Source organism: Delphinapterus leucas, chromosome X, assembly GCF_059928025.1.
Source record: "Delphinapterus leucas isolate spDelLeu-1000000601 "Yukka" chromosome X, BTC_Dleu_Yukka2, whole genome shotgun sequence".
NCBI lineage: Eukaryota > Metazoa > Chordata > Mammalia > Artiodactyla > Monodontidae > Delphinapterus > Delphinapterus leucas.
The window spans coordinates 104,592,458-104,618,182 of NC_143150.1; the positions used below are offsets into that span (position 1 = coordinate 104,592,458).

Here is a 25,725-nt window from a genome sequence, read left to right on the forward strand (position 1 = left end):
TGTTTGTGTGTGTGGGTATGTACATCACATCTTCTTTATCCATTAATACATCAGTGGACACTTAGGTTGTTTTCATATCTTGGCTATTGTAAATAGTACTGCAATGGACATACAGGTGCATGTATCTTTTAGAATTATTGTTTTCATTTTCTTTTGATAAATACCCAGAAGTAGAATTGCTGGATCATATGATAATTTTATTTTAATTTTTTTTGAGGAACATCCATACTGGTTTCTGTAGAGACTGCACCAGTTTACATTCCCACCAACAGTGCACTAGGGTTGCCTTTTCTTTACATCCTTGCCAACACTTGTTATTTCTTGTCCTTTTGATAATAGTCATTATGACAGCTGTGAAGGGGTATCTCATTTTGGTGATTAACATTTCCCTGATGATTAGTGATATTGAGCATCTTCCCATGTGCCTGTTGACTATCTGTATGTCTCCTTTGGAAAAAAAGTATCTATTTAGATCCACTGCTCATTTTTTAATCAGATTGTTTGGGTTTTTTTCTTACTGAATTGTATGAGCTCTTTATATATTTTGGATATTAACCCCTTATAGATATGTGATTTGCAAATATCTTCTCCCATTCAGTAGATTGCCATTTCATTTTGATAATGGCTTCCTTCACTGTACAGAAGCTTTTTAGTTTCATGTAGTCCCATTTGCTTATGTTTGCTTTTGTTGCAATTGCCTTTGGAATCAGATTCAAAAAATATTGCTAAGACTGATGTCCAGAAGCTTTAGAGAGTTTTATGGTTTATGGTCTTACATTCAACTCTTTAATCCATTTTGAGTTAATTTTTGTGTATGGTGAAAGATAGTAGTCCAGGTTTATTCTTCTGAATGTAGTTGTCCAGTTTCCCCAACACCATTAATTGAAGAGACTGTCATTCCCCCCATATTCATGGCTCCTTTGTCATAGATTAATTGGCCATATATACATGGGTTCATTTCTGGGCTATGTTCCACTGATCTGTGTGTCTGTTTGTATGCCAAAAGCACACTCTTTAAATTATTATAGCTTTGATGTATAATTTGAAATCAGGGAGCATGATGCCTCCACCTATATTCTTCTTCTTTCAAAGATTGCTTTGTCTATTCAGGATCTTCTGTGATTCTATACATATTTGAGGATGGTTTGTTGTATTTCTGGGAAAAATGTCATTGGAATTTTGATAGTGATTGCATTGAAATTGTAGTTTGCTTTGGGTAATATGGACATTTGAGCAACATTAATTCTTCCAATCCATGAGCATGGAATATCTTTCCATTTATTTGTGTTTTTTTCACTTTTTTCATCAGTGTCTTACAGTTTTAAGTGTATAGGTTCTTTAACTCCTTAGTTAAATTTACTCCTAGGCATTCTATTCTTCTTAATGAAATTGTAGAATGGGTTTACAATGAAATTGTAAATGGGTTTATTTTTTTAATTTCTCTTTCTGATACTTTTAGTGTATCAAAATGCAACAGATTTTTGTGTATTGATTTTGTACTCTGCTGAGTTACTGAATTAATAAGTTTTAAAAGTTTTTTGGTAGAGTCTTTAGGGTTTTCTATATGTAAAGTTATGTTGTTCACAAATAGTGACAGTTTTACTTCTTTCTTTCCAATGTGGGTGCCTGTTATTTCTTTTTCCTGCTTAATTGCTCAGGCTAGTACTTCTAATACTATGTTGAATAAAAGTGGGGGGAGTGGACAACCTTGTCTTGTTCTTGATCTTAGAGGAGAATCTTTCAGTTTTCTTCATTATGATGTTAACTGTAGGTTTGTGAAAAATGGCCTTTATTATGTTGAGGTACATTCCCTCTATATCCAGTTTGTTGAGAATTTTTATTATGGATTGGTATTGATTTTTGTCATATGCTTTTCCTACATCTACTGAGATGATCATATGATTTTTATTCTTCATCTTGTTAACATAGTGTATCATGTTGATTGATTTGCAGAGGTTGAAGCTTCCTTTCAACCTGGAATAAATCCTGGAATAAATCCCACTTCATCAAGATGTATAATCCTTTTAATGTATTCTTGAATTCATTTGCTAATGCTTAGTTGAAGATTTTTGCATCTATGTTAATCAGAGATCTTGGCCTGTAATTTTCTCTTTTTGTGGTGTCCTTCTCTGGTTTTGGTATCAGGGTGATGCTAGCCTCATAACATGAGCTTGGGAGCACTTGCTCGTCTACAATTTCTTAGAAGAGTTTGAGAAGGACAGGTATTAAATATTATTTGAATATTTGATAGACTTCATCACTGAAGTTGTCTGGTCCTAGACTTTTGTTTGTTGGGTGTTCTTTGGTTATTGATTCAGTCTCCTTACTAGTAATTGGTCTATTCATATTTTTTATTTCTTCATGATTCAGTCTTTGAAGATAGTATGTTTCTAGGAATGTATCCATTTCTTGTAGGTTGTCCAGCTTGTTGGCATATAATTGCTCATAGTAGTCTCTTATGGTCCTTCATATTTGTTTGGTATCAGTTGTAATTTCTCCTCTTTCATTTCTGGTCTTATTTATTTGAACCCTCTCTCTTTTTTTCTTAGTGAGTCTACCTAAAGGATTGTCCATTTTGCTTATCTTTCCCAAGGAATTGTTCTTAGTTTCATTGATATTTTATGTTGTCTTTTTGGTCTCTATTTCATTTATTTCTGCTCTGACCATTATTATTTCCTTCTTTCTAATAACTTTGGGCTTTGTTTGTTCTTGTTTTTCTCTTTCCTTTAGGTGTAAAGTTAGACTGTTTATTTGAGATTTTCCTTATTTCTTGAGGTAGGCCTATGTTTCTATGAACTTTGAACGTCCCTCTTAAAACTGCTTTCTCCATCCCATAGATTTGGTATATATCCTTTTGCATTTGTCTCAAGGTATTTCTTTAAATTTCTTCTTTGCTTTCCCCATTGACCCATTGGTTGTTCAGTAGTAGGTTGTTTAATCTCCACATATTTTTACTGATTCTTTCTTCTGCTTTTTCTAGTCTTCTGTTGAACTCTTCTAGTGTATTTTTAAGTTCAGTTATTATAATCTTCAGCTCTTTAGTTTCTGTTTGGTACTTATATTTTCTGTCTCTGTTGAAGTTCTCCCTGTATTCATCCATTCTTCTGAGTCCAGTGAGCATTTTTTGACCATTACTTTGAAATATTTATCAGGTAAATTCCTTATCTCCATTTCATTGAGATATTTTTTCCTGTGTGTTTTTTTACTTCTCCTTTCATTTGGAACCTATTCCCCTATCTCCGCATTTTGCTTGACTCTGTGTTTGTTTCTGTGTGTTAGGTGAAACAGCTACTTCTCCCGGTCTTGCAGGAGTGGCAAGAAAAAAAATTAAAATAACAGGAATAAAACATTTTAGAATAAGAATAACAGAAATAAGATAAAAAGTTTATAATGGGAATTGCAAAGTTAAACCGTTAATACTAATTTGAAATTCCTAAAGCCCAGTAGCTGTTTCATTCTAATTTTTAAATTTTTGGCTGCATTGGGTCTTCATTGCTATGTGCAGGCTTTCTCTAGTTGCGGCAAGCGAGGGCTACTCTTCATTGCGGTGTGCGGGATTCTCATTGCAGTGTCTTCTCTTGTTGTGGAGCACGGGCTGTAGGTGCACAGGCTTCAGTAGTTGTGGCACATGGGCTCAGTAGTTGTGGCTCATGGGCTCAGTGGTTGTGGCTCACGGGCTCAGTAGTTGTGGCTCGTGGGCTCTAGAGCACAGGCTCAGTAGTTGTGGTGCACGGGCTTCGTTGCTCCACGGCATGTGGGATCTTCCCAGACCAGGGCTCGAACCCGTGTCCCCTGCATTGGCAGGCAGATTCTTAGCCACTGGGCCACCAGGGAAGTCCCTCATTCTATTTTTAAATTCAACAATCTGCCTCCATCAGAGTAGTGATAAACAGGGAAAATTAATATTAAGATTTTGATAGAGTGGATCACTTCTAGCTGCATGGTCTGGACAACAGAGATGCCATAAGAAAACCACAACTGTGATGTTTGTCACTCCATGAATGATCACATATATTCCCTTTTTGTACTGTACAAATCTCTGATAATGGATTTTGCCAGGTTGAGGTCAGAAACACTGATGGCTGTAGTGTAGAGACAGAGACAACAGAAGGGGAGGGTAAGGCAAACTAGGGGAGGTTACCAGCACCTGGGGAGTTGGAGTACCAGCACTGTACAAGATCCCTGAGCTGTCATGATAACCCCTACTCTCATGGGCATTAACAGTTTCACTTGCCAAAAGGACAGGGAAAGTATCTGTTTTGTTCACTGGTTTTTCCCATGCGCATAAAATAGTATCTGATATGTAGTACATGCTCAATAAAAATCTCTTCGATATAATAAATTGTAATTTAAGAGATAAAAATTAAAAGAATGCCAAAGCGTTTCTTGAGAGAAGAGAAAAATGCTGATTTGCTTTCAAAGTTTGGTAATTTTTAGAACAAATGGAAACAATCATCTGACCAAATGTTCCCATTTTATAGATGAGAAAATAGAAGTCCTGGTATATAGCAAATCTGCAACTAGACTCCAACACTATCTCTGATTTTAAGGTATCTAAAGTGACAAAAAGCTATTCGTCATCCGCAATGAGAATAAAATACAGCATGGCTAAATTTGAAGTGCACAATGTATAAGTCCACATAAAAATAATAAAATGAAAATTCTGTGTGCATTTATCACCTATTTTAGTCTGTAATCTATCTATGGCCACTGGTGTGATATTAGATTTTAGATATTATTTGTTAATGTCTTAAAATCATGGCCCAGTGGTTAGAACTCTGTGCTTTCACTGCGAAGGGAACGGGTTCAATTCCTAGTCAAGGAACTAAGATCCTGCAAGCCACGCAGCATGGCCAAAAAAAAAAAAAAGAATCACTTTGGTTAGTTGGATATAAGTAAATCAATTCTGAATATCCCATTACTGGTCCCAGTTGTTTAGCATATGAATTGAGCACAGAAATATAACCATCAGAAAATAAATATTTCTGTAATTAAATAGAAGTTTATATCTCGGATGATCATTATGTCTGGAAAATATAAGCTTCAGCAAAGTTTAATCTACATGATTTTCTGATTTAACCGCTAACAGATTTCTTTCATTCCTAATTTAATTTCAGTAGCCAAAAATTCAAAGCCAGTTAAATAATTCAGCTATATTAAAGCCCTTTAATATTCACAGTGTTATCTAAAAATTAAAATGGTTAAATATCATTCCATAGAAAAATAATTTTTGTTCTTTAATAGTTTAAAGGTTTAATAGTTTAATAGTTTAATCCGTCAACTTTTTGGATAATTCATATTTACCATTTTACATAAATTGACCATTAATTTTTATTAACAGTAGTCGTGGGATACCAAGAGTTACGTGTTAGAATCTCACACACACACACACACACACACACACACTCTCTCTCTCTCTCTCTCTCTCTTAAATGTTGAGTTTAACTCAGGGTATTATAATGCAAAATAATTCATGTCTAAATAGCCACTTATGTAACAAGTCATGATTTTCACATTTATTTCAGGGACAAATTTTTATAATAGTCAACATTAGGAACAACAATTATAACTTTCCTCAATTATCCTTCTGCTGTAACTTCAATGCTAAAATTTAATGAGAGTTACCCACTAGGATCTCATGACATAATGTATCATTCTGTTTTGCCAGTGGTTCTCAGCATTGGCCGCACATTGAAATCACCTGGGGAACTTTAAAAGCCTACCAGTGCTGAGGGCCCACCCGCAGAAATTCTGATTTAATTGGTCTGAGTGTGGCCAGTGTCTCTAATATTCAGTAAAGTTTGAGAACCACTAGCTAGTGCAGTACAAGCAGTCTTACGAGATCTACGTTCAGTTCAGCCAATGATGTCCTGTAGTTTTTTTTTTTAACAATTATCTTTCACGGTTTAAAGAGATCTGGCCTCTGGTCCTAGATTATCTGGGTAATTGCATCAACTCATCACTCCCCTTAGCTATAAAAGCATGAGAACTATTACTTATTTCTACAGTCTGTTACACTATCATTCCCGTGAAAAATTACATATCTTTTTTAAAGAGAGCACAGTAATTTATCTGTGAAGTGAAATAACACTAGCAGATCATTAACTTTGTACAATGAATGCATCAAGCAGCTGTTACTTAGAAAGTAGAACATCTGTTAAATGCCACTGGAGTCACTATTCACTGTCATTATAGTTATAGCTATAATTTCTGTTTTGCATATTCTGCTTTCATGAAATTTTTTTTAATAGGCTATGCATTATTAATAAAAAGTCAATACACATTGGTATAAAATCCACTATTTAATGTTTTATATTCTTTAAAAATGTATCATTATATTATTCCATCACATTAGCCTAATAATAAAATATGTTCGAATCCTTGGACCATGGCAGAGTAATGTAGGACCTGAAAAAACAATTAATATCATGTTTTATCACATTTAAGACGTATTAGATTGAATGATACACTGTTGATTTAATTACAGCTATTGTGGATCAAAAGAAACACCACCACCTTAAATGTGAACATATATTGTACGTTTTATCTCAATTTCAGAGACCTTAATATGTGACAAATGCACATCTTAGAATTGCAGTAATGTGGTAAATTTGTTCACTTTCTTCCCGTGAATATGTTTTGTAGCTAAAGGTGAAAACTCTCCCATTTCTGATGACCAGAAATGGTATAATATTTATGCAGACTGACTGAAGGCAGAATTCACTTGGTGAGGGTAACCTTTTAAAATACCTTTTTTGGGTGTGTTAGTTAACTCTTCATCCATATAGTGGGAACTTGCACAAGAGATAAAGATCAAATAAACAGGAATTTTGTAGCATCCTAGTAAAGGATGGAAAATATATGGAAATGGTGTTATGGCACACATTTGACTAAAGGTGGGACTGAGTGAAGATAGAATCTATGGGACAGGGGACACCTAAGAGATAAAAAAAGGGGAGAGGGATGAATTGGGCAATTGGGATTGACATATATACACTGATGTGTATAAAACTGATGACTAATAAGAACCTGCTGTAGAAAAAAAATAAAATAAAATTCAAAAAAAAGAATTCATAAAAAAAAGGGGAGAGGGTGGGAATAATAGGAAATCAGATTGAGAAGTTATCCTCAGAATATAAATCCATCAGAAATTCCAGGAGAATTTGTGGAAAGCATTGGACCTCTGAAAATGTGAAATGGGTGAAAGAGAGGGTCAAGCGCAAGTGGGTTTTGTTTCTCTGCCCCTCTTGGCAAATATCTGTGCATGTGTTCCTATGGGACCAGATAATTAATCCAACACTTTTTACTATTTTACCTTTAAATCAATTAAAGATGTTAACATCACATAATTTTATGATCAACAGAGACTGACAGAACAGGTTTTTCCAGCCTGCTACCTCATCAGTGAAGAGAGTTGATGAAGCTGATGGTGAAATCCTGAACCTCTCAGGCCACTTAAAATTAGACTCAAGTGATTTAACTTATAGGTATGAGGGATGAATCAGAATGTAGTTTCCATCCTTCACATGAACACACGGGTGGGTGTCTTAATTAGGAGAAATTAACCTATGCTACCCATTTCTTTTATTATAAGAAAATTGTTCTAGCATTTAAAAAATTGCTATGGCTATGAAAAAGTAGAGAGCAAATTTGTTTCTTTAAAATCATAGAGGGTAGTGTTTAATATTTCAACTATTTATTCTGGAGCTATCAAATGTTACAAATTAAAGATATGGAAAATAAAGAAAAATGTTAGATTTTGTGGCAATTGATATTTACATTGAGTTCTACTCTTATCTGACATTTTTTTTTCCTGTATCATAAAACCCCAAGCACCAAGTAGATAGTTCACATTAAGCTGCTGTTGAAACTCCTGTAACTAGACGTATGACCATGTCATAGGTCAAAATAAAACTGTGTCCATAATTTTGCTTTTAATTCAACCTTAAAATTGATCCTAGAATCTGTCACACTACTGCATGATTGAAAAAAACTAAGAGAGCTGATTTACAATTTATTCAATTTAATCATTGAATTTGAACTTGCCCGTTCAGAAGGGTAAACCTTCCCAAACCCTCTCCAACCCTCACCTCATAAGGCAACAGAAGAAACCATGTGTGCTGAGGATTGAATGCCTTTTGAGAGGAAGAAGTGTATATTCAATTCTTTCTCCCCATCTCACCAACCCCATAAATAAGTCTACCTTTCTTAAAGAGGTAAGGGTATAGAGAGAATGGCCAACAGAATAGCTGTAGTTTAATTCAGTAATTCAGTTCTCAATATATCTGCAAGTATAGACATTCTTCTGTTAAGGGAGACTTTTAGAGCGTGGAAAAATGGTTCCTTGACATCTTAAAATATATTGTTTTTAGTTTCCAGTGAGTACCCCATATTCCCCTTTTGGTGGCTTTTGATTCCAACCTTCATACTTTCTCATCATTTTATACTTTGTCTTTAGTCAGTCTAAACTATCCCATCCTTTATGGTAAACTCTGGTTTCAATTATCACCTCTCCCTTGAAGCCATTCATGCTTATCCCAGCCATGAATTATCTTTTCCTCAAAATTATGTTCTTTCTAATATGATATCAAATTGTTTGCTTGTGTTTCAACTTTCCTCTGCAGCTACACTTTAGGTAGCATTAGAGCAAGGTATGCAGAGACTGCCTCCTTCCTTATCTCTGGCAGTGAATGGCACAGTGCAGAGTGGGTATTAAGCATCTAATGTACATTGACTCATTGAAATTTAAGTAAGATCTTCACAGAGCAAGATCAGCATATTTTTTAAAATCTAAGACCCTATTATTTGTAAGCCATGCCATTAATTAAAAATGCTTTTGTGGTGGGCTTCCCTGGTGGCGCAGCGGTTGAGAATCTGCCTGCTAATGCAGGGGACACGGGTTCGAGCCCTGGTCTGGGAGGATCCCACATGCCACGGAGCAGCTAGGCCCATGAGCCACAACTACTGAGCCTGCGCGTCAGGAGCCTGTGCTCCGTAGCAAGAGAGGCCGCGATAGTGAGAGGCCCGCACACCGCGATGAAGAGTGGCCCCCGCTTGCCACAACTAGAGAAAGCCCTCGCACAGAAATGAAGACCCAACACAGCAAAAATAAATAAATTAATTAATAAACTCCTACCTCCAACATCTTCTTTAAAAAAAAAAAATGCTTTTGTGGGGGAAAATAAAAAATCCATTAAACGAGCACAATATTTTTCCTAACCAAAAATAGCATTTATACAAATGATTCAATACCAGTTTATTCTTGAATACCACATGTAAAGGTTTGACTTTAGGTCTTTTTACAGTAGGAGTGTAAATTTTCTCCTTATTCACTTTTGGCCATAAACGGTTATACACTACCACAAAGAACACTGGTTTTTTTCAAGCTCATGTTCATGATGGTGTTAACTTCAACATGTTTGAGTTTTACCTTACAACATTGAAAAACATAAAATGAAACCAGAAATTAGTCCACATTTCCTGTTTTCTTGTTCTTATTAACTGAATGAAGTATCACTGGACATTAAACATCTTCTCTTGAAAATTAGCTGGAGAATTTGGGTAGATTTTAATGAATAATAGTTGTTTGTGACCCATTAACTGTTTGCAGCAATATTTCCTAAATTCAAAACTTCTCTGATCTCTTCTGAGATTTGGAAATTTCCACTGCCTTTAATCGCATTGCCTGGCTTAGAAGGGACAAATGTCTGTGTACGCAACGACTTTTTGTATCAAAGTTTAAACATACTATCATCTTTCTGAAGTTATTTTAAGAGATAGTTAGTGATCCAAATATAAATTAAGCTTTAACTTCTTTAACTTTGTGAGGTGTTACCTTTATGAGTAAATGAACTATAGTGACAAGGCACTAGTCTGGAATATAGGAAGTAGGAAATGCTCATTTACATATATTTTCATATTTTTGTCATACTCAAATATAAATTTTATAAAGGTAAGGACTTCGTGTCTCTATCATTTTATCCACAGTGCCTAGAATAGTGGCTACCATGTATGGTTGTAAAGATTGTGTGCTACACAAGGGTCCAGACAAAGGGAATGAAAGGGCTGGAATCTAGCCCATGAGCAGTCACAAGTCAAACTGCAGAAGGGCTTTTTCCACCCAAAGATGACATTTCTCATAATTTCCTAAAAGACACTAGGTAAAATCACCTACATCTCTGCTGTAATAGTGACCCATTTAGCAGGAGCTCAGTAACATTTGTGATTAATACATGAAGGAATTCCTTTTATGAATTGCTAAGCTCACTCATGTGCAACAGATGACAGCTACATTACAAATAGCCCATTGCATGGTAGTTGATAAGTTCATTTAGCATTAATTACCTTAATTTCAGATATTTTTTTATTTTGAAAAAGAAAAACAAATAGAAAAGTATATATTAGAATTGAAGAAACAATGACTGTGTTTTATATAGAAATTATTTTATACCATCTTTTAACCTCATTTATTCCCCTGCTTATTTGATAGCCAAAGAAAAAGCAAAATGTGTATATGTGTGTGTGTGTGTGTATTTATATATATTTTGAGTAGATCAGGACCTGAGAGTATGGAGGAAAGGCAGCCATAAGAGTTATTTCTGTATACTACAAAGATAGAAATGCACCTTGAGAATATATAGGACTAAGGATATATGCTGGCCTCATAGAGACCATCTTCCTGTTGTTTACTTGGACCACTTCTCTTATTCTCTGTGCATATATTTCATTTGCCTCTTTGCAAAAGGTCTCCCTCCACTCCTTGTCATTGCTGCTACCCAGTAATTTTGTCTTACTATGGCTTTGACTTGCTGCAGTAAAGACATCAGCTCCATTTCAAATGACTTCTCAGCTGGGGTATTACCATAGTCTCTGTATCTCTCAGTTAAACTTCTTGAGAGAGTATCTGTTTGGCTCAGACTTATCCACCAGGGAAGGTCCAACAGCTGTATGTGGGTGAGGGAGGGATCGGGGGCAGAGGCAGGGAAATGCAAGATGGTCATGTGGTCCGCCATGACACGTCACAAGAAAGGGTGTACGTAGAACTGACAGTAAAGTTTATACTAGGATCAGTTTTCCATCAACTCTCTACATAATTTCTAATATTAAATGTGCTTATTTTCAGGTTTGAAAATCAAGTCTTAGGAAGTACTGGTGCTCTCTTAGGGGATTTTAATAGTATCTCTTTAATTTACTTCTAACTGAAATTAAGCATTTTTTCAATTATGAGTGTGAGCAACAAATCCCAGCAGTATCAGTAGTTCCTGTGACTTTGCCAGCAGTCACAGATAAAATTATGACAGATAATTTTATATTACATTCTAGTCATTGAATATAATTCAAAACACTAGTGGTGCTAATCACTACTTTGAAATTATCCTAAAGGTTTGTTGCTAGATCATTGTAGTTATACATGTTATGAAAGAAAACATGTATTACTATCTCACAAATTTTAAAAATATATTTTGTATATTTTATTTAAGTATAATTGTTTTTAATGTTAAATCCATTGCATTTAATTTTATCCTTTTAAAAACATTATTATGAGAAAGGATACTTAAGTTTCACCAGATTCCAAACAGGTTTGTGGCACCAAAAATTTGAAAGTACCTGCGTAGAAATACAGGAGTGCAATAATTGCTGAATTTTCTAAAAGCAGTTGCTTAGCCACATAGCACAGGGAGATCAGCTCGGTGCTTTGTGACTGTGACTGCCTGGAGGGGTGGGATAGGGAGGGTGGGAGGGAGATGCAGGAGGGAGGAGATATGGAGATATATGTATATGTATAGCTGATTCACTTTGTTATAGAGCAGAAACTAGCACGCCATTGTAAAGCAATTATATTCCAATAAAGATGTTAAAAAAATAAAATAAAATAAAAATACGGTAAATAAGTAAATAAATAAAAGCAGTTGCTTATTTGTGGATGGGTTTTCTGAGATCTACCTTTAGCCAATACTTATACAAATTAAGTAAATATGAATATGTTTAGATGGACAGTATGTATGTTTATTATTAAATATGTGCAATCATAAATAAATAAGTCAATCATGTTTATGTATGCATACATATTCATATATACCCAGTAACGAAACTACAGTGTATATGGTATGATTTTCATCTTTCCTAAAGACGTGGTTGAAAGTTTAAACCCTTGAAAACTCTTACCATAGTAACTGGACGCATAGCCATTTCAAAAGCTTTAAGTCTTAAGACGACAGTACTCGAAGCTCAAATGCTGTTCTTTTCACAGGCTACTCAGAAAGAGATTGAGAAACAGAAGGTTCACCTAAAGAGCATTACAGAGCTAGGAGAGGCCTTGAAAGCAGTTTTGGGCAAGAAGGAGACCTTGGTGGAAGATAAACTGAGTCTTCTGAATAGTAACTGGATAGCTGTCACTTCCCGGGCAGAAGAGTGGTTAAACCTTTTGTTGGTAAGAGAAGAGGCTGGAAGATTTTCAGCCCCTCTCCATCACGAAATTATATAAGCTTTAAATAATAGTATTTATGTTAGCAAATTCTTCAACTCCACATAAGTGTTGGCCCTTATTTCAATATCTATTTCTATAGTGTAAGATATTTTTTGCATGTTTGTATTATATTCTTTATGGAGATTGCACCTAAAAGTAATTTAAATGCTACTACATTTTTTGTCTTTTAAAATCGTACAAAGTAGGACAAATATTTTAAAATATTGTCTAACTAATACTATGTCATGGTATGTCTCTAAAATTAAGGAATACCAGAAACACATGGAAACCTTTGACCAGAATGTGGATCACATCACAAACTGGATCATTCAGGCTGATACACTTTTGGATGAATCTGAGAAAAAGAAACCACAGCAAAAAGAAGACATGCTTAAGGTAGCAAATAAACTATTATGAAAAGTAATTTTCACACTGTGCAGCAGTTATATCAGTTATCTTTGTCCTAAAAGATACAAAGGACTTCTTAATAAGAGTGAAAAAAGTCTTCCTCTCTTCCTTCCCCACCTCCTTCCTTCCTTTCCTTTCTCCTTTAATGCCTTCTTTCCTTCCCTCCCTACTTCTTTAATTCAAATGGGAGTTCATGACTTTGAAGAGCCCTCTTATCTGGATATCTGTCCATATCGACCTCTCAGCTAATTACACGCAACTTAAAATCTGATGAGAAAAGGATTCCCGGATTTATTTTGGTGTTATATTGCAAATTCATGCCCATTTTAATAGTAATACTATATTCTTGTACCTAACACAAAGTTTAGTTTCTCAGCATTGTTCACAGACCATCTGAGTAAACAACGGGAGTCCAGTCTGTGGACATTTTGCCTATGCGATGTCTAAATCTTAGTAATTAGTAACAATACTGAGCTTACATAAAACTGAATTTTTCATTCTTAACTATATGTAAACTAAACATGACTTCGTGTTCTCTCTTTTTGGTATTGAAACTGATGATTAGGACATCCTAAGCTGTCTTTCTCAATGGCAACTTAGTCTTTACTTTAAAAAAAAAATGGTTCCTGTAAAAGGATATGAGGGGTATAATGTGCAAATGTAACTTACTGATGCTATAATACCTCTATTTGATGACAGTTTTTTCAGTTAAATAGGAAGAATTGCATTTGAAGAAGTCTCATATAAATTAAACAATGCCTTTGTTTTGTTGAAATTTTCAATAATTTTGACTAGTGGATTGCTATTTAAAGAATGCTTAAAAATTGTAGTTTCTGTCTATACAATTCATTTGTTTATTTTTTATGAAATTGATATTTTCTAAGGATTGCAATTCCTTTTTAATGAAAAATGGTAAATGTATTTCAGGCTGTCCCCCAGAAATATTTACCCTATTGTCTGTACCTTATTTTACTCTTCCTTCTCCTTTGATGTGTAGGTAAGGGATGTTCCTTCAGGGTCTTTGGAAAAATAGGAACTGAGTTATTTCACTTACAGCCTCTCCAACCCCTTGAGTCAGACAGAGCTTTCCTCAATCCCTCTGTCTGTGACACAGAATTCTTATCTGTTAGAAAATCCATTTTTTCCATGGCAATCGATATGATAAAGAAAAAGGGAACTTGTAAGTACTCAGAAGGAATAGAAAATTGTTCTTCAGCTACCTTCCTTCCTCAGGACATATTCAGGTTGTTCCACAGCTTTGAAATTCGGGAAAGATAAAATAAGACTAAATATAAAATACTACAGTTGTTGCCAGCAATATAGAATAGTTGTTTTCCATAGCAAAGGAAAACATCCCTTGTCCTTCTTCAGACTAAGGAATTACTTTCATTAAACATAGATCAAACGTAACCAAGGAGAGTGACCTATTTTCCTGAGGTCACACACATTTTCACTCTACTCCTATTTTATGGAAGTTGGCTTTTTACTCCCTCCATTTTCTCTCCATGTGCTCTTTCTCTTTCTCTCTCTTTCTCTCCCCCTCTCCCTCGCTCTTTCTTTTGCTTTCTCACTCTTTCGCTCTCTTTCAACTTCCATTTAATTACTAACTTTAAGCCCTGTCTCTTGCTCACGGAATATAGCGTTTAAAGGCTGAAATGAATGACATACGCCCAAAGGTGGACTCCACGCGTGACCAAGCAGCAAACTTGATGGCAAACCGCGGCGACCACTGCAGGAAAGTAATAGAGCCCAAAATCTCAGAGCTCAACCATCGATTTGCAGCCATTTCTCACAGAATTAAGACTGGAAAGGTAGGAAGATCTGCTCCAAGGTGGAAACTAGTGATAAATGATCTCTTGCAAAGGTTGCGCAGTACCCTGAAGGGGGCAAGCAACCCTCACAGCAAGGTTTTCAAAAGGAAAATGAAGGCCAAAATGTATTTGAGGAAATTTTACCATTGAATCTCATGGGAGATCAATCTCTCTCCCTTTTTCCCTCCCTACCCCCTGTATCCCTCTCTCTCTGTCATTTTGTTTTCCGTGGCACAGCTCGTCTAGAACTGCATTCTGCACTGGTTTACATATGTACTTTCAGGGGTAACCTGCAGCACAGTAACAAATAGCATGCCGCAGGCCAACAGCAGCAACAACAAAAAAGCACAAAAGACATAATCTAAAGAAAGCACTACCGACATATTTTGCCAAATATAATATTGCTTGTGTGTGATATGGAAGAAATATCCAAAATGAGGTCTTGTACATCTCCTGCATGATGTAGGATTTCTGTACATCTCTGCTGGTTGTGCACATGTGTGTATGTGTGTGTATTTTAACTTGCTCTTGCTAGTTGCCGATACTTACTGTGATAAAATCCATTAGATTATAATGACATGCAAACCATGAAGACAAATAATTGCAAAGCTTGTATATCCTAATTTTTGTAATTTTATATGTCTATTTATATTTATTCTATTTAATGAAGAACCAGGGTATATGGAACTTTTGCATGATAACCCTTTATATTTGTGTAACATTTAATGAAGGCAAAAATCTTATTTAATAGGTAGCTTGCAAAAATATATAAACACAGTATTATCGAATTTGAACTCTTTGGCGAGTATCAAAATGCAAGGAATTACCTCCCAAATTTATAAAATGTAGTTTGACACATTTTTCAATATATATGATATGCTTTCAAATACAAAAATGTATGTAAAAGAAATATATGTGTTTACATATACAGATAATTTCTAGAAATAATCTTAAATGAGAATAACATTATTGAAATATTTGTGAGAAAATGCGATATGTCAGGTAAGTTTTGATTCCTGGAAAAATAGGAGAATACATTTGAAAAATTATTTTGGTAATTATGGACACCCAATAATAGCATGGTTTACATCTTCTAAGGCATTACTTTGTATCACTGTTATATATAATAGTACATATATAAAGGAATTCCTAAAATATTTGGAAATGTGATATGAATTTTAAATACTTTATTGCATGTGAAACATAGTTACTCTTCAAAACTCGCCTTCCCAAAGCAAAAAGGTATTAGCTTACCTTAATTTGTTGCTCTTGTTTGTAATAGTTAACTAATTAGTTCTATTCATTTATATATGAAGTAATCCTCACCTGAAAAACATCTGACAGATTCTAAAATTTTATTTTTAGTCCATAGTTGTTTTTTGTAAGAATTTACTCTGCTGTTTAAACAGACAATTGTTTTCACTTCTGGAGATATCATTAAATGGGTAATATCTAAACAACCAAAAGTTATTTTAGTCATCTGAAAGATGAATGCTAATACTTCATTACTAAGTTTTGTATTCTTCCCATTATATGTTTTAATAAATCACTGAGCTAGAGTATATTTAAGAGTAAACAGGGTATTCTTTTCTTGATTTTTTTCAATGGTAGATTGAGATACATTATGTCAAAAGACTGTGACTTGTAGGTATTGAAAAATGAGTAGAAGTCACCATGCACCATAGAAACTGACAAACATAGCATGGCCAAGAGAAGTTTGTGAATTGTCATTCTATATTCTGTACGAATGTGTCAGTATACTTCCAGATATCATGCATCAGGTGAGCCATTTGATGTGTTTCTTTTATTACCCATACTGAAGAAAAGCATAAAAGATTTTAAATCAATATTTCAACTATACATTAATTGATGACAATCACATTTTTACTTTTCAAAGGATTCCTTTTTCTCTAAATTCATAGAGATGACTGAATGCAATAGTTGACCCCATTTGGGGGCTTTGAAGAGATAATTAAGCTCTATCATCATGATGAAACAGAAAATATGGAGTTAAAGCATACCTGACATTTTGCTTGTTTATCATTGCATTCACTAATGGTATTGAGTGTCCATTGCGCTAGTGAGTATGGGAATATACAGGATGTTTAAGATACTTGCTTAAAAATATATATCTACAAACACAAGTTTAAATACTTATTGCAATCATATAATATGCTTAACACTAGTACATCTTCATGGGGGTGTACAGTTAATGATGAGGTGGTCCCAGCAATCACATAGTGTGGTAGGAAGAACAATAGACATAGAAGATTGAATTCTGAACTTTGTCAGTATTAGGCAGAACATGTGGTCTCTCTGCAATTCCATTTTCAGTGTTTATAAGATATGGGAGTTGAACTAGATAAGTAGTTTTTAAAAGGAAAACTATCCCACCCCACAAAGGAATTATTATTTAGAACCGAGTATATAAAATGGATAAGAATAGACTTATTGGATGGGGGAATTTCTGCCCTTTTATCTTTCTGCTTCCTCTGATGAGGTTCAGGAGGTACAAGTTATGTGCATAGAACATGGTGTAAAATTTCTGGGTTGGATTAGTTAAAATTAGGACTAATTAGTTGTATTAGTCCCTGATAACTCTAAAATTTGTCTAATAATCTTTTGTTGATGCAGTGAGGAATTTAATGACTTGTATGTGTGTTTGCTTATGGAGTAGCGTAATTTTGGCAGTGCTGGAATTCTCAGGGATAGCCTTTGATCTCAAAGTCAAGTTCCTATTAGAGTAAGGTTTATGGAAGGTAAGATTGGTTTGTAATATGACATTCTTAAGGTTGAGTTTATGGGTAGTTTTCACTTAGGAGAAAAACTTGGGAGAAAATCTACAGCGATAAACAAAAGTAGATTGGGAGTGAATATGGATAGAACTCAGTTTAAGAACTAATTTCAGGATCCTTTCAAAGGTCAACTAGAAAGGGCAAATGAGTAGAGCAAAAATTTATCCTGAGAACTCACTGATAATATCTGGATTTACTATTTGGTGAATATGAAGTCTGTGTCCTTCAAGGACTGTTCATGACAAGAAATTCCAAAATCCAGAAAGCAGTGTACATTGGGTTCCTCGGTTTAGATTGGCTGAGAACTTGCCCATCAGATGCAGTTCTCAGCAGTGGTAATTTTAACTATCAGTGAGGAGCAGTGTGGCGAGAGGAAAAAAATTCTTAACTTCAAGCCACAATACTTTGAGTGTGATCTTGGATTTGACCCTTTACCTCACAGAATCTCATTTCCATCCAGAAAAGCAGTAAGATTATGCCTGTCTTATCTTAACCTCAAGATTGTGGTGAGGATCAAATGACCTAAGATATGTAAAAGCATACATTGAAAAAATCTATAAATTATTATAATTATATAAAATGGTGAAAGTAATATCAATAATTATTGTTATCATTATATATATATTAGACTTAATGGCCAAATTTTGAGGGTTAAGATGGAAATTGATGGGAAAAAGAAATGGAGGAATAGCTGATTTCTCTTTCTGGTCTGTGCTGGAATGGGTAGGGACCAAGAAGATGTGTCTTTGCTATTTCCATTGCAAGGGCCAGCCTTATAGATTATCGAGTGGACCAATTTAAGAACTGGAAAGTTCTGCTTGTCCCAAATAGGGCCCATAAAATACATGAAATTCTATCTCTTCTCATTTCATTTAGGTTAATCAGCAATATCTTATGGCTTTGAGAAAGCTTAATCTCTCCTAATATGTATGAAATCAATTTGAGAAAATGGCAGTTTTGATGGGGAGGGTCAGAGTTATAAAAATGAATCAGGCATAATTTCAGAACCCTGGGTAAAGTTGATGGAATCATTGGGGAAAGACACCACGACTCAACTCTTTCTGATTTAGGGCATCTGAACATGGTGGCATAGCATGGTGGTGTTTGAGGGGGATACTATCAGCAAAAGAAAGTGACAGGAGACAGAAGCATAAAAAGGGAAATAGGAAGGCAAAAGTAAACAGGCTACTTAGTCTTGTTGCTTATGGCACTTCTACCCATCTCCATCTTCTGAAAAGCCAAGTTGGAGAGGAGAGTCAGCAATTTGGGAGAGACGATATTTGAGGCAGATCTTCTAATAATTTATGCTTAATTCAATACTCAATGAGGAGTTTTTGATTTTTTTTTTCATGCACTGTTGAAAGATTAGCCCTGCAGTGGTCGTGAAGAGAATTCAACTGAATAATGGCAGGAAGTAGGGAAACCAATTAGGAAGCTATCACAATAGTCTAGATGAGAAACAGTGAGTAGCTCAAATAAAGGGGTATCTGTGGGAATGGAGAGGAAGTGACAATCTACAGCAGTGACTCTCTAACCTTTGTGTACTTGGAGGAACTGTTAAAACACAAATTGCCCTCCCCTCCCCCCCTTGCCTGAAGACTAAGACTCAGTAGGCCTTGGGTAGGCCTGATAATTTGCATGGCTAACAGGTTTTCGGGTGATATTGATGCCAATGATCTAGAGACCATACTCTGAGAACCACTGGTCTAGAGACATTGAGAACTAGCCTAGAGTTAAATTATCATATATGAGGGCCAAGAAGGTGATGAACTGAAAACTGACTCAGGATTCAATACTAATTGAGTCCAAAAGGCTGCCTATGAGTCTCAGAATAAAATTTGCATCAAGATATATTCGTCACATTGTAATACTTAGCTTTAAAAGCATGTTGAGTCAATAGACCTTAGCTGTATCCTATTAATACAGGCAACTACTTTCTAACAAAATATTATGAAACATACACATAATTTGCTTAGTTAGTGTTCTCTTCTAGAGATTTAGAAATATTTCACTTTCTTTGGAGCTAAAATGTTACATTATTGCCCGTGCAATTGGTACTAACCAAAAGAAAGGTGAACTTGTTTTCTGTGTCTTCATTCTTTATTAAGATTTATGTGCTGTTGGATATTATATACAATATGTTCCTTAATTTCTATATGGGCCTTAAATTTGCTTTCGAAATCCGTGTAGCAGTATGTGTACGTATGTGTGTGTATATATATGTGTGTGTGTATATATCAATATATGTGTGTGTGTGTATAATTATAACATGGGATTTGAATGGTCTGCCATCATATATGTAAATATAATTTTATTGCTATAATATTTATAAAATGTCAAGATTTTGATCTCCAATCAGTCCAATCAGTGTTAGCAGGTGTAAAAGTAATCATTCTTTGGATCAGAGACTATATATATATATATATATATATATATATATATATATATATATATACACACACACACATACACACACACACATATATATGTATATGTATATATATGTATATATAACATATATATATATATGGCTGTGAGAGAGCCAATGAGTTTTTCATTTAGTGTACAATATATCAGGAAAAAATACATGATTGGGCCTAGTTTTATCTTAAGTAGTAGCTTTAGATGTGAAAAGTAATATATAAATAATTTAAGGATAGTTTAGACAGATATTGTGACTTTCCCAAGCATCAGTGGGAAATAAGTAATCCATCTAATGAATGTCACCTAGGATGTCAAAATAAGATTCATTGGATTTGAGAATTTTAATTGAAACCTAATTTTCAATAATCAACTTTATCAATACAAATATATTGATCTTTTTCCCCTTCATAGTCTATTTCTAATTTAACACCTTCTCTGACAGAAGAGAGCATGGTCTGTTAGCTGGTATAGTTACTCTTATTATATAAATATATTTTTAGTAAACTTTTCTACAAAGAAATTATTTAAAAAGTCATAGATGAAAACTTAGGTAAAGATCTATAGGCATCACATGATTTGTAGAGTATTACATATGTAATAATCACAGCTACAATCCTCAAGTAATAGTAACAGATTAATACCCAAACTTTGTGTCACTCTACCTGCTAATTTTATTTCACTGAAATAAGTTAACCTAGCAACAGAATTTCTATATTAACAACATTTTTGCATGTTTATAATTTTCTATCCCTATAACAGGTTAGTTCTGTTGGAACTTTGATAACACATTACTTTTGTAATTATTTACAATGTTTCCAAAGTAGATGTTAATTGAGTTTGGTGCACAGTGTCATTTGCTACAATTAACTGGGTCTTATTAACATGACATTTAAAATGATTAAAGCTATTTGGTGATTTCTGATCATGATCTTTTATAAAGGAAAATGATTCCTCCGATCAATCAACAGATGTAAAAGTAATCATTCCTTGGATTGGAACTTTCAGATATTTATAGGAGGCTGTGAGAGAGCCAGTGAGTTGCCCAGGTTCTCACAGTTAGATAACCTGGTTAGAAAACATTAGATCCTAATTCATTGCTTTGTCCACTCCATCATGCTGTCTCTCAGCATACATTGTTATATCTCTATTTGTATCATTAGATATTTATTGTTGGTCTATTATGTGTTAATATAAGCATGTCCAGTTTCACTTAAAACATAATGATTTCAGTACTTCTTTGTATTAAAAATAACTATAATTAAACAAAAACCAGAAATGAGAGAGGGAGAAAGGAAGAAAGAAAAAAGATAAGAAAAAAATAGAAAGTTGTCCAAAATGTTAAATGTTTTAATTCATCTGTCTCCCCCATATATTTTATAGTTAAATTCTTTCTTCTTCTATTTCAGTTGCTACTACTAAACTCATGTAATCATGAGGCAGAAAAATATTCCAAGTTATTCTCAATAAAAAGTAGAAAGTGGGATGATTATTGAACCACCAACATATCTTAACCAATCAGTGTATTTTGTATCCAATTCTGAAAAGTGTGACCATAAAATTAATCTCATCATTTCAAAACCAACAGAGACGTACTGGGTAATGTCTCTTAATCAGCCTTACAAATTTGGGAAGTTACCACAATTTCACATTTTTATCCTCACAGCATCAAAGATAAGCCAGTACCTTACCTAATATCAAAGAATGCAGCCAATGAAATGTCACTTACCGAAGTCAATTTGTTTTATCTTTAAAATTATTTCTTATGTCCCTTGGAGCTTGCTCTTTTGAATTTAAAATAAGTGAATGAATAAATTTATAAACTACTTTATCTGATTATCTTTGTTTTAGATAGGTCTTTCCAATACACTTATTTCTCTTTGTAAGTTTTCTTTCCAGATATTTTGATTTGAAATAACTCTTCATATCATATCTTTTCTGTATTATAGGATGTTACTGGTCCTTGAAACTTTATTCATTTAGGTTTCCATGAATTATTCTTATTTAATTTTTTCTATACCAATATTGTAATGATTAATAAATTTCCAAAGCTGCAGAATGGAAAGAGGAGACTGATTTGAAGCAATTTTAAACCAGTCTGTACCATTTGGAATATTAATTTTCAATTTAGATTTTAGTGTGATTTGAATGTAGTGACCATTTATCATGATTACTGAGATTACATAGTCCATATTAACAAATGTTTACTTTGCTGTCTGTGTAAACACAGTCATTATTATGTTAGTGTATCTATGCCCATTAGAGTAATATTTAACCAAAAGAAAGCTTACATTTTAAAAATGATAAAGTGTATCTGAGTAATTTTGAATGCTTCCAATTTACAATGAATCAATCTGTAATTGATTTTGCTTTTTTCAGTCTGTTGTTGTTTGTTAACTTGTTATATAAATCACCTTTAATGCTAAAACTTTAACAAAGCCTTAAATTTCATTAATCTTAAATCATGCAGCAAAGCACAATTAGCTGTTAAGCAATCTGAAACCACATTAAAAAATCAAGGAAAACAAAGTGTTGTCTTTCTCAGTTTCTCTGTCTCTTCTTTCTTTTGTGTCCATTTATCTATCTGATTATTAAACTTGCCTATGTTTTACTTTATTTGTATTTTGTATGACTTCACAGTCATGCTAAAGCTCTTAAGATGAAAAGGTAAGTAAAAATTAAATTGCATAAAACCTATGCCTGGTTTATGCTTTCTCCTGCAATATTATAACTTTTTTTGATTATTTTCTATGTATTTTAAGACCTATATTGTGTGTACTGTCTAGCGTGTGATTTAATTGTGATTCTAGCTCTCCTTTGGTCATATACTTTCTTTAAAGTCAATAGAAGTAATGTATGCAAAAGTTAAGATGATTTATCCACCATTGATTTCAGTTTCTTCAAATAGTTTGTCATAATTCTGAATCAAAGAGGCAGGCATTATATACTTTATATGGCTTAAACTTGGATGATTCAAGAGTGAGCTATTAAATTATGGATGTTTCCTTACTATTCATTTATTTTTTAAAAATTTCATTAGCATTGCAAAGACCAAAGAATGACATGTGAAACTTTTATTGGTCAGAAAAGTCATGACCTAATGGTGAGCCAGTGAACTCTTAAGGAAAAGCAATTAAAATTTCCCAACTCCTTGAAGAATATTAATCACATGGATGTCAAATGGCTGGTCTGATCCTGCCAATAGAATAGCCTAAATAACTGAGTTGAATAGTTATGGTTATTTTGGTTATAAAATTAGTTACTGATTAATTTGATTTATTGGATGTTCTAAAATTAGTAATTGATATAATAAACACGTTTTATGTTTAAAAAATGAGTTCCTTTTGCTATGGAAAATACAGAATAGTATAAGATGTATTCCCAGCTTCAGGGATTAAAAATCTACTGGGGAGACAAAATATAAACCCTTGAAAGTCAAACAATATTACATTCAAATATGTAATAGATACTGCAACACAACCTAGGATTATACATAAAAGGAATAGAGACTCCCAATACAACATCTCAAACCCATTCCCATAAATTTTCCTATCCCCAGAGGGCTTTCTGAAAATTCCTCTGTGAAAACATCTGGGTGCAAGTGAATGAGATGGACATTATAAGAATTATCTAAATCCGCTAAAATTTACTAAATAAAGCATCAGCATTTTGACTCCTATTAGTAAGACATTACTCCTGTGACATATTTCATACTAATAATGAACTATTGGTTCTTTTCAATGTCGTCGTCATAGCAGTTGCTATTGATCTGTACTGTCCAATAAGGTAGCCACAGACTACATATGGCTATTGAATATTTGAAATGTGGCTGCTCCAAATTAAGATGTGCCATAAGTGTAAAACACAGTGGGTTTTGAAATCTTCATATGAAAAAATGAAAGTAAAATATCTTAATAATTTTATATTGATTATAGGTTTATATAATATTTTGGACATATTTGGGAAAAATATAATTAAATCCATCTGATAATTTTTACTTTTTAGTATGGCAAGTAGAACATTGAAAATTACATATATGACTTGCATAATATTTCTATATAGCTGCATAGCTACAGTAAACAAAGCCCTTTGAATTCAGAGGAGAGAATTTACTGCAAATTGATAAAATTTTAGGGAAGTATTCATGCAAAAACTGTCTTATTTCTAACATATACGCTAATACATCATCATCCTACCTGTGCTTATGTACTTTCAACAATGAGAAACTCACTACTTTAAAATTTAGTGCTTTAAAAAGACAAAAAAAAAATTTGCAACACTAATTAGTTGTTCCTATATTAAACTAAAATTCAGACTCCAAGTAATTTCTCCCCATTGACTCTAGTTATTCACTTTGGAACCACACAGAATAATTAAAATCCCTAATCTGCATAATGGTCTTATTTTTTAACAAATGCATAGTAGTCTTTGATCAGGAAATCTGGACACTACACATACTACTAATGAAATCTAAGTTTGCATTATCTTGCTTGAATAATTCATCACTTTGTACTAGTGTTTCCTAAAATCTATTCATATCTGCTTATATTATTTTTGTACCTAGTGGTATCGTGTTGTTGCTAACATTTGGCCAGCAATTAATATACATCCACACATGAAGTGCTGATTACTCCAGTCTCTTCAGTTTTATTTATTTATTTATTTTTCAGTCTCTTCAATTTTATACAGAGGAAATTGTGTTATTTAAAATTCCAGATCATTCAAGATTTCCTTGAAATATTTATTCTGCTGTTCTTTGATTAGTCATATATTCAGTTAGTTTTTCAGGAAATGTTCATTTATGAGTGCCTACTATGTACCAGGAATGACTCTAGGTTGAACCAGACAGGCAAATTACTCATCTTCATGGGATGTTTGTGAAACTCATCCCTCTCAATGTGTGTGTTTTTGCATACTTTTTGGTCTCCAAATAATTCCTGATGAAAATACTGCACAGGGCAGAACAAGTGCAATGCCCTTTGGCATCCTCCTTGGGACCACTCTCTACATTGATGCAGATTAATTAATTAAGTTTTGTTGTTAAAGAATGATACAGCTTTACCAAACTGGAGTGTCAGTTTCTCCATGTTCAACATTAGAATTCCATGATTTTGTCAAATAAGTTGATAAAATAAAAATGCCATGTCAACAAGCATTTATTTTATCCTTCGTAAACCATATGTTTTCAAAAGAGGAACGTCTTGACCTGAGCCAATGGATGGGTACAAATTTGAGGGGAAATAATAAGACCAATATTTATTGAGCATTTATTATATACCAAACAACATTCTAACATACTTGATCCTCATAAAAGCTCTATGAGTTAGATATTTTTCTTATCCTCATGTTACACATAAAGAAACTGCGGCTCAAAGAGGAGAAATAACTTGCCCAAGATCCCTCAGCTGGTAAATGGTGGAGCCCATATTCAGTCTAGGCATTCTCATGCAGGAGTTTTAGGCTCTTCACCAGAAGGTTAAAAACATTCTGAGTCTTGAGGGAGAGATACCAGGAGTTTACCAATAGACCTGTAAGAAAGATTGTATTAGGACCACTTAAATAAGGCTAGAAAGGTCCTTGGGACAAGATTAGGGGAAGCCTTGAGTATCATGCTGGAGTTTGGACCTTCTTTGACTTGTACTTCTTGAGCAGAGAAATAACATAATGAAAGCCATGGTTTTGGAATATACTGACCTGATTACAATGCACAGGATAGAACTGGTGAGGTGGGAAGGATTATAGCCCTGTAAGGAGGTTATTGCCTTAGCTCTTGTGTGAGGACTAGGAGAGATGGTATCTCTGGGAAAAGAAAGCAAGTGAATCA

General features: G+C 34.0%; 1 protein-coding gene across 1 annotated transcript in view; it reads left to right on the forward strand.

The window, feature by feature from the left end:
* Nucleotides 1–11,638: 11,638 nt before the first annotated feature.
* LOC149744373 (dystrophin-like) overlaps nt 11,639–25,725 on the forward strand; it is a 78,159-nt gene continuing 64,072 nt past the window's right edge. Inside the window, exons 1-3 of the mRNA XM_089904642.1 lie at nt 11,639–12,430; nt 12,734–12,862; nt 14,515–14,685. Coding sequence (XP_089760768.1) covers nt 12,233–12,430; nt 12,734–12,862; nt 14,515–14,685 — 498 coding nt within the window. The 5' untranslated portion in view covers nt 11,639–12,232. The remainder of the gene's footprint in view (nt 12,431–12,733; nt 12,863–14,514; nt 14,686–25,725) is intronic.